This window comes from Miniopterus natalensis, chromosome 9 (genome assembly GCF_054644295.1).
Source record: "Miniopterus natalensis isolate mMinNat1 chromosome 9, mMinNat1.hap1, whole genome shotgun sequence".
NCBI classification, from domain to species: Eukaryota; Metazoa; Chordata; class Mammalia; order Chiroptera; family Miniopteridae; genus Miniopterus; species Miniopterus natalensis.
In genome coordinates this window covers 10,471,233-10,485,210 of record NC_142089.1, presented here as the reverse complement: position 1 = coordinate 10,485,210, position 13,978 = coordinate 10,471,233, and the positions used below count along the sequence as shown (strand labels likewise).

Here is a 13,978-nt window from a genome sequence, read left to right as displayed (position 1 = left end):
GTCCCAGAATCATGAGGAAATGTAGGGTTTGTGAGCAAGAAAAGCAAGTGTTAAGAAGTCCCCATAAAGCAACGGCATCATCCCGTTTTCCGCAAAAACACCCTTCTTCAGAAGCCAGGTCCCTGTTGAAGCGTTAATCTAAGGCAAGCTGCCCGCTGGCAGTGCAATAGGTTGTTTTTTGCTATTCCTCAAGCTTAAAGCTAAGTGGTACTTAAATCTGTTAGGCTAAAAGGTCTTGTTTTGCATAGAAAAGCAAAATATGTAACTTTGGAATTTTAGGCTTAAGGGCAGAGGAAGCTGAAGCAATTGCAGATTCCAAGAGTGCTCCAGACCAAAGCTATGACCCTGCAGCCACAGGGCTGCGGGCCAAAAGATCTGTCTACTCATTCATCTCCTCTTAATCCCACCTCGGTTACTCGGGAGTGTTTGAAGAGTCACTGTTGGTTGCCTGGTGAGGAGAGGTTTCTGTTGCTAGCGAGGCTGATCATTCTTCCCACAAACCCAGGCTGTGGGGTTGTGATTTCATGCCAAAGGGACCCAAAGCCAGGCCAGGGCTGGGATCCCTTAAGAATGTATGGTCCTGGCAGGGTTAGGGGTCACTTGACTTTTCTGATTTCCAGCCCAGAAAGATGGGAAATGACTCTCCACACAGCTGTCGATTGGAAAGGGGTGGCAAGAGAATGAATAATTTATGCTATCAGGCAAAAAATGGAGGCTGATGAGAAGATTTAATATGGCTCTTCCACCATCACCCCCTTAATGGTTTTCTTGTTACCAAGACCCTGGTTTAGAAATAAGCAACATTCCTGGATTCGCCTCTGCCAATGCTGCACGTTCATCTGCTCACTGGCAGCAATAGTTTCACTCCATTCAGCTTCACAGTCACGAAACTGTAAAACCTTTTCCTAAATTCTGAAAAATCCCGAATCTGAAATGTCTGGTCCCAGTGGTTTTGAGTAAAGGATTGTGAACCAGTATATAAAAGGCAAATAAGTTTTGTAAAGTAACGTAAATTTACCCTCATATGTTCTATCCGAGTTATATTTTTTAAACGCTGGTTGCACGTTCATGAATTTTGCCATTCACAGTCTGAGAACCCGTCCTTGATGTCATTAGCCCTTCTGTGTTCCACGGGAGCCGACCTTTCTGTCTGCTTGAGGGGATTCTGAAAAGGGTCAGTGCCAAGAGTTGACTATCATTTTGAGGATAGCGAAGGACAACAGTTGCCTTTTAGTTTGAAGCAACTGCTACACTGATACTGGATGGAGTTACAATTCAGCCCCTCAAGGGCACAGAAACATTGGGGAATGTCATTACAGGTGTCTTTCGGTGGGGGACAGAATTTAGAGCCAAGGAAGCTAAGGCGCGTAAGTCCTGCCTTAATGCTGCAGGGAAAACAGCATTCGCTGTTCAGCCTGTTTTCATGGCAGGTTCTGGGAACCGTATGTGTTGAACCGTCTTGACCCTTCTTAAACACCAGAGGCAAGACAACTGCATTTTACTTTTAGTTTTTTTTTCAACTGGGCAGTTTATTTTGCCTATTCTAGACCTAATCCATTGAATTAAAATCTCAGGGGCTGGGGTCCAGGAATCTGCATTTAAAAAAAATATATATTTTTACTGATTTCAGAGAGAGGAAAGGAGAGATAGAAGCATCAATGATGAGAGAGTCATTGATCGAGCCCACAACCCGGGCATGTGCCCTGACTGGGAATCAAACCCCGATCACCTGGATCCTAGGTCGATGCTCAACCGCCGAGCCACACCCGGCTGGGCGGAATCTGCATTTTTAATAAGCTGCACAAAAGGTTCTGCACCCTGAATTATGATTGACAGAACTAAGGAATATATTTCAACAACACTCACAAGGACAGAGTAAACTTGAAGACAAATGCTTTTTAAATAGACTATGGACTATTTGCTGGATTACTAAAAAGCAAAACATACCCAGTTTTGTTTTGACTGTGTAATATGAAGAACGTCTGCCAAGAGTACTCCCTCTACTTCTACTTTGTGGCTTTAAGGACAAAATTTATTTGCAGAAAGATGCCTGCAAGACAACCAGGCCTGTGGTGGTGGCCAGAGATGACATCTAGTTTGACCACCTATCCTGGCTTACCTAATGCAGGGAGGCTGAGAGTTAGTGGGAGGTAGGACTTTCTATTTTTAAATCAGTAAAGTCTCAGCAAAACAAGTTGATCACCATTAAGACCTCTTTGTGGTTATGGAGATGCTTGAGAAAATTTCTTTTAAGTTTAAAGGGGAAGATTCTCCCCCTGCCCCCAATAAAACCCAGTAATTTAAAGGAAAACAAGTCAAATCTGGGGCTGGAAACAATACATAATTAAAAAAATCAAAATTATGAAATTGTATTCATTTATTAAAAAAAGAAAGAAAATGAAGTTCCAAAAAGATGATGGAAAGGATCCTTTTCTTTACAATAACGGTGAAACTACGTGGTGATGAGGAAATGGAATCTGCAAAAAGGAAAACCAGCAAACACTGGCTTTGAGTCTTCTCAAGCTACTTGCAGCAAGGTGAAGGAGTTTCAACCCAGTCTGGAAAGAGCAGCATAGTTCTTGAGAACTATACATATCAAGACACAAGGCTGTTAGTTCAACTTTTAAAATATAGTTTATCAGGGATACTCCTGCTCTTCCCAACAGACCAAACATTTTGACTAAAAATGCCCTACAGATTCCAAATTTAATGTAATTCTTGTGTCTGCTTTCCATTCTACTTGGTTGAGCCTACACTTAAAGCCTGAGATTTAGTTCAATTAACCTGCAAGCTTGTTTGGTAGAGCTGCCTCTTTATCCAAAGTAGCTGGCACCTCCTACATGAGCAGGAGCTGGATGCAGAATATGCATTTTTAAGTACCTGTTTTTTTTTGGAGTTCATTATGGTTCTGCAGCAAAAACGAGTGAAAAGTATTTTTTCCTAGATGGGGCAATGTGGAACTTGCTAAGGATGCGATCCATTAGTCCTTGTGCAAAACGGGACTTTGCAATGTCTTGCTGAATCCTAGGAAAAGTAGGAGCTAGAAGCTCCTACTGCTAGGTCTGTTCTCAGTCAGTGTATGCTAGGGAAAACAATACAATCTGAACCACACAAGGGTTATTAAAGAAATGTGGACGGGCAGACCAGGATTTCCTACAGTTCTGAAAAGTGTAGTTTAACTGTATGTGGTTGAGTATGACTAAGGTCGTAGAATGTGGCAGAAAAAGAACGTTGGGCACAGGCAGGCCGAGCCCCAGGTACTCCAGGCAGGATGCTGGGGGCTTTCTCTGATCTCCTTTTGTGAACTCTCACAACCCTGAGGCGGATGATGTGTACCCTTGTCGCACAGAAGAGGAAGCTGACATGTAAATAACCCACGCGGGGTTATAGTAAAGCCCCCATTTTCCCAATTCCAGTGCCCCAAAGTATGCCCGCTATGGTGAGAGAACACAGATTGGAAATCACTGCCTTGCAGATAATCAAGCGCCAGGCTCGCCTCTGTCACTTGCTAGTACGTAACTCCTGCGGCCACAGCGCCCTACCTGCTGAAAGGCAGCAGTGCCACCTTGTGCACATGGCAGGGTTGGCGTGGAGGCTGAATCAGAGGACGCCCTGCAACTTGGCAACATTGCAGCTTCCCAGGTGTTTTAACCTGTTATCTCATTGATGCTGGGACGCAGGAAGAGCTTAGGGTTTTGCATTACAGGCGACAGGACAAAGCCCTCAACTTTTTAAGAACAGAACTGGTTTTCAGTTAGGATGGCGAAGAGCTTTATAAACGGCGGGTGTTAAGCAGTCCCAGGCAGGGCTTCTCTGACCTCAGTGTGCCTCAGGGTCGCTTGAAAGCTGTTAAGTTCCTGGGGCTCCAGATTTGATTTAGTAGGTTGGAGCCGCTGAACTTGTCCTTCTAATGAGCCCCCGGTGACGCGGATGCTCTGGTCTTAAGCCCACACTTCGACCCTCGCCGCACATAGAAATGCAACTGTTCATTCCAAAGGGGCTCGTTATTCCCGGGCACTAACTGTGCGGCTAGATTTGGGGGCTAGAAGTGATTAACAGTATTGCCAACCTTTTGCTGAGAATTAAAAAAATATCAACTGAGGCCCTCGCTGGTTTGGCTCAGTGGTTAGAGCGAGAGCCCTCGGACTGAAGGGTCCCGGGTTCGATTGTGGCCAAAGGCAGGTATCTCCATCCCCAGCCCCAGTGGTCGAGCTCGTGCAGGAGGCAACCAATCCATGTCTCTCTCACACATCGATGTTTCTTTTTCTCCCCCCACCCCCACGTACTCTCTGAAAAACAATGGAAGAAGTATCAAGTGAGAATTAAACCAACAACCCAACCTCGGTTGGTTTCTAGTGAATTCTACCAAATTGAGAGCATAAGGCAACTGTCTTCGGGTTCTTTTTACTCATTTCTCCAGAAGAGGTTTGGACCGCCATAGGGCATGCTTAAAGTCTGCTTGTGCAGGTGAGAAAGAGCCCTCACCACGGCCCGCCGTCCGTCCCTTGTTCTTCACACACCACGCACTCCCTGCCGCAGGGCCTTCGCACCCAGCCAGCCTTGTTTGAATCTATCCCCTCAACTACTTCTATTTCTCAGTTTTCCTAATCCCCCAGTTTACAGTATCTTCATTATATGCTCTCATAGCACTATCTTTTCAAAACATGTGCCATATTTGTGTGTCCAACACCTTGCAGTAAAACAATCTGGAGATAGAAATGGTCTGGTAAACTGTCAGGTAAATCAGGTTATTGTCACTAGTCCACAGGTCTCAACCCTGGCTCATATTAGGCTCACCTAGAGAACTTAAAAAAACACACAAAAAACCAGGCTTCCCACATCCCTAGTGATTATAAGATGGCTGGTCTGGGGTGGGGTCCTAGGTTTTGTATTTTTAAAACCTCTCAGGTGATTCTCACACGCAGCAATGCTGAGTACTGTTATTCTATGTCCTAAAAGCAGTTAAGGTAGGGCAGTTATTTAAGCTTTGGCAAAGGTGTTTCCTAGGACTCTAGTCCAGAAGACATATTTACCAACAAGAGGAAAATATGTCATAAGAGTCAGAAAGGAAATCACTGGTAGCATAAATTCAACTGCTGGGTGGTGGTTTTGAAAATCTCCGAAAATCTTGATATTCTTACTTCTTTGAAAAGTTTAATACCCTATTATCACCAAGACTTACTCCTTGGTTACGCTTGCTAAGCAGTATTTACAGGGATCCTGGATGTGCGCATACAGCTCGCACGAGCAAACCCTTTTTGAGGAGGAGAGGGAAGTCCACACGAGTGAGAGTGGTCCACTGGCCAGGAAGCTGTCGCGTCGGCATCAGAACACATTTCCCAACTTCAGCCAAGACCTCTCCCACTGCAGGCGCAGCTTCTTCCTGGCTGAACTCTGACATCCACTCAGGCTAATGGAACCCCAGCTGGTTCTTCTGATGCCCCCTTTACCTCAAAGTACCACTTTAGCTGCATCTCATAGGTTTTGATATGCAGAACTCCCATTGTTAGTTAACTTCTGGTACCTTCGCAGATTGAATATTGTTAGCTACAGGAAAGTGAAAACAAATTGTCATAAGAAAGAGAGGAATAGTTTTAATATTTTTTTCTTGTTACTAGGATGAACAAAAGCATGATTGGAGTGTTTTGGGTATCAGAGCCATCTTATAATAAATGAAGCATAAACCCCGGGGCTGTGGGCAAGGAGACATCTGATTGGTGGTGATGCTTTTATATCGGTCAGGGGCTAAGCAGATGTACAGTCCTTAGTTCATTCCAGTTTGATGCCTGTGTTGGTGGCCAGAGCTGTTTCATACCTGAGGCACATTAAAAATAAAATAAAAGCAGCAGCAGCATACTTTTTAAAAGTCACAGTGTTCCTGTGCAGGTGGCTTACTCACCTGGCAAGATCTCACCTTCAGTTAAAAATCAGAGTTTAAAATGCTGGTAGACCTAGAAGCAGAGACACCCAGTAGTAATGAGTTCACCCAGTATTTAGATATTGGTTTCTAAATATCATTCCCTAGAAACAAACGAACGAATAGCAACCACAGAAACCCATGGCTTCTTGCGGGGGAAAAAAGGGCTGATTCTAGAGCTAGGACAGGGACAATACAAGACATGCCTGTCGCATCTTGTAATATCACAAAGTGAAATAAATGAAAAGGGTGTGGGAAAGTCAAAGGGACATTTGAGCCAACCTGAAAGAGCTTCCAAGGCCAAAGCTGGAACATGAGCAACAAAATAAAGTGGTCCTGGGTTATAAGAAAGTATAAATAAATATGCAAGTCTGTGATGATATATAAACTCTAAATTTATATATATATCACACATACACACATACATGACTGAATAAAGGAACAAACAGAAGAGACCAATCCTCTTTGCAGGAGAATTCCAGGTAATTTAAGTACAGAAGACCACCCCCCTTATCTGCGGTTTCGGTTACCCACGCTCAACCACGGTCCACAAACATTACACGGAGAATTCCCAAAACAAACAATTCGCGTTTTAAACTGCACGCTGTTCTGAGCAGCACGATCAGTCTCTCACTGCCCCACTCAGCCCGCCAGGACGTGCACCCCCTTCGTCCAGCATCTCCACACTGCCCGGCCCAGCTGCTCGTCAGTCCCTCAGGGGCCGTGTTACCAGACCAGCGGCCACGGTATCGCAGCTCCTGTGTTCAAGTAGCCCTAATTTTACTTCATAATGACCCCAAAGACAACCGTAGTGATGCTGGCAGTTCAGATATGTCAAAGAGAAGCCTTTGTAAAGCGCTTACTTTAAGTAAAAAGGTGAAAGTTCTTGACTTAATAAGGAAAGAAAAAAATCGTATGCCGAGGTTGGTAAGAGCTACAGTAAGAACAAATCAGTGAAATTGTGGAGGAAAAAGAAATTCATGATAGTTTTGCTGTTGCACCTCAAACTGCAAAAGTGACAGCCACAGTACACCACGAGTGCTTAGTGAAGAAGGCAAGGCATTTGTGGGTGGGAGACATGCACAGAAAATGGGTTCTGACTGACAGCAGCGTGTTGCACCGCAAAGCATCAGGTCTGCGAGACTTCAGCAAGGGACCCTCTGAAACAGGTGACCACGTTCACATAACTTTGATTACAGCATATTGTCACAAGTGTTCTATTTTATTAGTTACTGATGTTCATCTCTTACTGTGCCTAATTTATAAATTAAGCTTTATCATAGGTAGGTATATATAAGAAAACACATAGTATATATAGAGTTGAGTACTACCCTTGGTTTCAGGCATCCACTGGGGATCTGGGAACATATCCCCCATAGATAACGGGGGGGTCTACTGTACATTCTCCCCAGTCCAGAAGTGGAGTTTAATTCTCTAACTCTTCCTTCCTCCCATAACGGGGCTAGACTTAGTGACTAGCTTCCAAATAGATCAGAATAATAAAGGGGGGAAAGGAACTTTAGAGTAGAAACCAGCTTAACCACATAGTCAAGGTTAAACATCACCAATGACGTCACGTGGGTATCCTGTACCTCCTGATATGATAGGAAGGGCACTTCACTTATATGGTATTTCTACCCCAAACCCACAACCCTAGTCTAATCATGAGAAAACACCGAACCAACCCCAAAACAGAGACAATAAACAAAATACCTAACCAGGACTCCTCGAAACTGTCAAGGTCACGACAAACAAGGGAAGATTTTAAAAACTGTCAAAGGCCAGGGGACATTAAGGACACATGATGACTAAATTCAATGTGGCATCCTGGACTAGAGAGAGGACATTTGTGAATCCCAAGTAAAGTCTGGAGAGAAGAGCAACTTACCAATACTGGTCTCTTAGTTTTGACAAATGTCCTGATAATGTAAGAGGCGCATATGGAGCTCTGCAGTTTTCTCGGAGACGTTTCTATACGTCTAAAATGATTTCAAAATGAAACATTTATTTAAAAACAACTGACACATGAGCCTCTGTAGCTTGTCTCTTTGCTGTGTAAATCTTCATGATTTGGTAACACAATGTCATATTTTTTTGTAGTCCCAACCCTAATAGATTATCATTTTCCCCTCTGCAGGGCACATGTGATATTTGAAGGTAGTACATTGAATACCTCTCCCTAAACTACTGGAGGGTATGGAGACCTATAGCTCAAGCTTACTGAGTACGAAAGGTAATCTTTGTAAGACTAGTGAACTGGGACTAACCAGTGGTAGAGGTTCTGTCTCAAGGCATTTTTATTTTTTTTAAAAAAATTTTATTGGGCATTTTATTCTTTACTGAACGATTTTACCCTCACAACAAGTAGGTAGCCTCAAGTTACTCAATAAATAGTCACTATGTCCAAATGTGCCTCAACAAAAATAATAAATAAAATCTCAGACTTTGAGTCAAACTACATCTTAACTTTTCTAGGGTACACTGTAGTGGCCCCGAGCTCACACGGGAATTCTAATCCCAGGGAAAACCACTCAGGTAGCAATAAATGAGGTCAAGATGACCAGACCCTAGTTACCAGTGCTAGAGGTCAGGCACCCAAGGGTATGTATGTACCAAGTCCACGGGGTGACAAAGTAAAAAAACAAAAGAATTCTCAGGAACTTGTTCAGAATAAGCTGATGGTTGTCAAATATCGCCATTACAGCAAAGTAAGTTATACTTAAAGAGCAAAAATTAAATCAAAGAGAATCAGGGTCTATCCCGGCTGTCAGGTCCCGACGTTGAGAACATGTGTGGTTTGATCATCTGCTAAATGCTGGATTGGAGGTCAACACAAAAAGCAATGCAATGCATGGCTTCATTTATATGAAATGTCCAGAACACACAAATCCATGGAAAAAAAAGCAGGTTAGTGGTTCTCAGGGGCTGAGAGGAAGTGGAGAGTGGGAAGAGGCTGCTAAGGGCACGAGGGTTTCTGGGATTAGACTGAGGTGATAGCTGCACAGCTGTGAATATACTAAAAGTCACAGAACTGTGCACTCTAAAAAGATGAATTTTATAGTATGTGAATTAGATCTCAGTAAGAAAAGAGCAACGCAAACAAACAAAAGCAATGCAAAATGTGCCACTACAAAATGGGGACTCCAGGAGCGCGTAAGTGCTGATGGCATGGTCAAAAATCAAAAAACTGGATCCCTACACGTTTGTTTTTTTTTTTTTAAAGAACAGAATTTGAGTAATAAAAACAAAGAATTAGATCCAAAAACCTACGACTATTTTTTTTTCTAGTTTAGAATCCTTCTGACATGGGTGGAGCCATCTGAAACAAAAATATACGTCAAAACCCCCAGCATTTTGAAATACAACAGCGAGACAAAAAACAAAGGAAAGATGTGCAGCCCACGAGGGGCGGGCACTTCGTAGTGGGAGAGGGCGCCGACGCAGCACGCGCCCCAGCACGCGCCCCAGCTTTGGTGCTTCAGGGAGAACGTGAGCCCCCGGCGCAGAGCCTGCTCACGCCACGCTGCCCGCACTGAGCGCGGCGCAGAGGCTCACACGCATCTGCTGGCTGAACCAAGGCCACGACGCGGCTTGTTCTACCGAGAAAGTCAAGTAAGTTCATTTTAAAAACTGGCACCATATGCTTGTGCTGGAAAAGGAAACACTCTCATTTAACTTACGGACTGAATAGCTGTAAGGTAACTGGTTTGAATACAGGCATGAAACAAAGCATCTTAATGAACTAAACCTTAATTAACGAACCTGCTCCCAAGGTTCCAATGGGTGAGAGAGCTTTTGTGACAGCTTGAGGGGTACAGGTATGTCAATGCTGACCATTCACCTATTTATTTATTTTAAAGGTCTTATTTTTTTGTTAATCCTCACCTGAGGATATATATACACATACATATATACATATATATTTTAAATGTTTTTGTTGATTTCAGAGAGAGGAAGGGAAAGGGAGACAGATAAATTATGAGAGAAAGTCATCGATCAGCTGCCTCCTGCATGTCCCCTACTGGGGATAGTGCTGGCAACCCAGGCATGTGCCCTGACCAGGAACAGAACCGTGACCTCCTGGTTCACAGGTCGACGTCCAACCACTGAACAACACCAGCTGGGTGGCCGGAAGATATTTTTTTCCACTGATTTTCAGAGAGAGTGGAAGGGAGGGAGAAGGGGGAGAAAGAAAGAGAAATATCGTTTTGAGAGACACATCGATGGGTTGCCTCCAGCACATGCCTCCGACAGGGCAGGGGATCAAACCTGCAACCCAGGTATGTGCTCTTGACTGGAAATTGAACCTTCAACCCTTGGGTGCTCGGGCTGATGCTCTAACCACTGAACCACACCAGCCAGGGAGTCACCTATTACTTTAAACCAAAAACACGCAAAGCCTGTTTTCCAGTAAGAAGACATGCATGACAGCGTCGCAATTCAATTGATATTAGTCGGGGTTAATTATCTCACCTCACTCGTACTCTCATTAGGTAACCCTTCTAACACTCGTGTATAAAGCAACAAGGTAGCCAAAAGTAACTTTGTAGTCTCATCACATTTCAGGCTATAGCTGGTATTTTAAACATTATTTCTGTTATTGTACTATAGGTGTTTATATTTGAATCTTTTCTTCAACCCTTGGGTCTTTTTTCCTTCATTCCTTAAATATGTCCACATCTAAAATACTGATGAAAAGGCAATCACTACTACCCGAAACTCCTTCCTGGTCAGACCCCTGCAAACAGCCACTGATTTCCAAGAGGCAGTCACCACCCTGCTTTCCCCAAACTCCCTATCCTTTACCTCCTGAGTGCTGACAACTCTTAAAAACCTACACCACTTAGGAGATTCCTGGATTAGAACCCTCTGCACTTTGATTCTGGCAGCTGTTAAAATTCAGTGCAGCAGAAAATCAGGTTGCTTCTTCCAACTGAGGAATCCCAGGAAGAGCCTGCAGCCAGACCCTCAAACAGCTTTTCAGGCCTCATCGTTTATGACAGATGCTGTCATAAGACTTTCAGTGCTTGGTTCTTAGAGGACAGCTTTCTGTGACTGCGGAGTGGGCTCTGTGGGCTCATGCAGTGGGAATCCTGTATTGTGTTCAACTACACTCTGAAGAAAGCTGGTTACTGCTATGGAAAAGTTTGTTCCTGTGCTTCACAAATCTTGCCAAGTCTCTTAATGTGAGTGTATCTTCAGAGATGAAAGCCAGAAGAACTCTTTGGTTATCCAGATACCAAATACAAAGACTGTTTATTTGAGAGCAGCCTGTCTTTCTTCATAAATACATTTTGTAGAGTGATGGCCTACAAACAATTGAAACAGAAAACCATCTATATAGACTACAGCTTCAGAAAAGAAGAAAAAAGTAAACAGGCAGCACAGCACTCCAGTATCAGTAGGAGAAACAGGCCCAAACCACAGCTGCTTTTATACCACCCAGGGCCACTTGAGTGAAGACGAAGCTGGGGACAATGTGATGTTCACACATGGTATTATCGGTTTTAAACCCCACGCCCACTTTTTAAAAAGTGAAATTTAGCTTTGGTTTCTTCAATTCTAGAAAAGACATCTTTGGAGGCAACTGATGATTTAAAAATCAGTAGTGGTAGTCTCAAAGTGAGTTAGTGTCCTAATCCCAATTCACACAGTGGAACACTTAGTTATTTAAAAAACAGTCCTTAAGTTTGCTCTCACCCTGAATGCATTTCTAGTTGGTGTTGGAAAGAAGCTTCCCTGGACTTCCAGACGGGCCCTCCCACAAGTGCCCTCCTTATCCGAAAAGTAGCCTGCATGTCCTAACTGTAGACACACACTCTCTCACTCTCTTCCCCTCCCCCCTCCCAGGAGTGAGCTGGATTAGACAACAAACAGCACCTCCCAGAGATGGGCACACATACAGCAGCTGTCAAAAGGAGAAGTCATTTTGCTTTCTTTTAAACTTGCAATGTTTGCCTTTATTTTGTTCTTTATATTTTGAAAGTGAAAAGAAATAGTATTGAGTCAATTTCTTTTTGTTTTTTTAAATATTTGTTCTATGTATTTACAAGCCTTATAATTGCTCTAAAGATTTCAAAAGTATTAAGAGTACTTTTCCAAGGGTAGCACTTTTTTTTTAAAACAATTCTTGGAGTTCTCTGGTCCACAGCATTTCCTTCTGTTCCAAGGTTATGTATGTTTTGATTACTATTGTGATTTTTTTTTTTTCTGAAGCAAGCTGAGAGGCAGGCAGAAAGATTTGATACCAAAAAAGAAAAAAAAAATCTTTCTTACCTTGTTCACCCCAAACCTTCTTAAATCCGGACTAACTACTCTGCGTTAAAACAAACGTGAGGTGCATCTGAAGGGGAGGGAAATTTATTTCTCTGCTTTTCTATTATACAAGTTGTTTACAGAAACTGCAAATTAAAAAATTACACTGGCATTTGCAGTCCTTAAAATAAATTAAAAGTTCTCAACTTTTTTTTTGCTAAACAGATGTGTTTTTTTTAAAAGTATGAGTCCTCGTTTAAAAAGAAAAGATTATAACAGAAAATATTTTCTATAAATAATACATGTATTTTGGTTGTAGTGCTCCCGCCCTCAGGTCGAAGTTTCCTTTTTCCAGTACCTTTTTCCTCCATGATCACCTTTTTTCTTTCCCCTCTCCCACTCGTGCACACGTGGGGTTTCTGCGAGAATTGGCCTTGCTGCACTGTGATTGGCGAAGACGTGAAACTTTTTAAAAAAATACTTAAATTGTTTCTTTTGTTTGTCTGTGTGTATTGGAAGTCTAGTTGTCCTCCGACTCCTCCTCCGCCTCCCGCAGCCACGTGAAGAAGGCGGTGACGGACTTGAGGGCGACGCCCTTCCCGGCCTGCTCGGCGGGGTCCTTGCTGCTCTCCCACTTGTAGAAGGCGTCCTCGGAGATGACCTCTTCGTCATACAGGCAGTCAAAAAACATCCGCAGCAAATCTGCAAGGAAGCGAAATAAGCCATGGGCCTGGGGCACTGCGGCTGCGAAGGAAAGATGGGTTCCGAGCAACGGGCGAATGCGCGTTACTCCCCCGGGAGAGCCGCTGACAGCTCGGCCGCGCTCGCCACGGGGAGAAGCCAACAGCTCGACTGAAGAGCAGGAAAGGAAGGCGTAAGCAATCAGATGATTTCTTAGTCCTGTTATTTTGTTCAATTTGAACTGTTTTCTGATATTGTCGAGCTGTTCAATATTACATAGTTGTCAACCTACACACTTTAAAAATTAAATACAAAATAATTTTTAGCCCTGGCCAGGTGGCTCAGTTGGTTGGAGCGTTGTCCTGTGCACTGAAAGGTCGCTGGTGTGATGCCCGGTGGGGGCACGTACCTAGGTGTCAGGCTCCATCCCCGGTCAGGGCGCAGACGGGAGGCAATCGATGGTTCTCTCTCTCAAATATATCCTCAGGCGAGGATTAACAACAACAGCAACAAAATTCTTAGGGCACACCAGGTGAAAATCTCTGTCCTACAGTGATTCATCAGCACTAGCAAAGAACGAAAACTCTGCAAAAGCCACAGCCTAAGAAAGTGCCAAAGAACTACTCCATTTCTAAATTAGTCACGTAATACCCACTTTTATAAGTTTCAACTAAATTTTTCAAGATTTAATACAATGCAGTTAATTTACCAATATCACTAAGACTCAGGTGTCAGGTTACCTTACGTGTCTGATTAGCCAGAATTAATCATAAACCTTAACTGGAAACTAATCTAAAATGCCTTAATGCCTTTTTTGGGGCCTGAGGATGCTAAAGAGTATTCTTTTCTTTCATTATTAAGACCTGTGTCAAAAAAAGTGATTATATAATGCGTACGCTAATATGGAATGCCCTAGACCTGCATTGTCTAATAGGGTAGCCACTAATCACACTGGCTATTTACATTTAAATAAAATTTAAAATTTAGTTTCTTAGTCACAATAGCCACATTCAAGTGCTCAACTGACAAACGTGGCACATGGCTGCCACAACACAAGGTACAGATACATTTCCATCATTGCAGAAAGCTTTATTAGACAGACCTCGCCTAGAGTGACAATTAAAT

The 13,978-nt window shown here is 43.2% G+C and overlaps 1 protein-coding gene and 1 pseudogene across 10 annotated transcripts in view; one reads left to right on the top strand and one right to left on the bottom strand.

Annotated features, from left to right (window-relative positions):
- The first annotated feature begins 5,682 nt into the window (after positions 1-5,682).
- On the top strand, positions 5,683-5,828 carry LOC148092345 (small nucleolar RNA SNORA48; annotated as a pseudogene).
- Positions 5,829-11,140: 5,312 nt separating this feature from the next.
- Positions 11,141-13,978, bottom strand: part of EIF4G3 (eukaryotic translation initiation factor 4 gamma 3) — a 234,625-nt gene continuing 231,787 nt past the window's right edge. For all 10 annotated transcript variants that reach the window (XM_087820188.1, XM_087820180.1, XM_087820181.1 and 7 more), the window contains one exon: positions 11,141-12,874. In XM_087820188.1, coding sequence (XP_087676314.1) covers positions 12,693-12,874 — 182 coding nt within the window. In that variant the 3' untranslated portion in view covers positions 11,141-12,692. The remainder of the gene's footprint in view (positions 12,875-13,978) is intronic.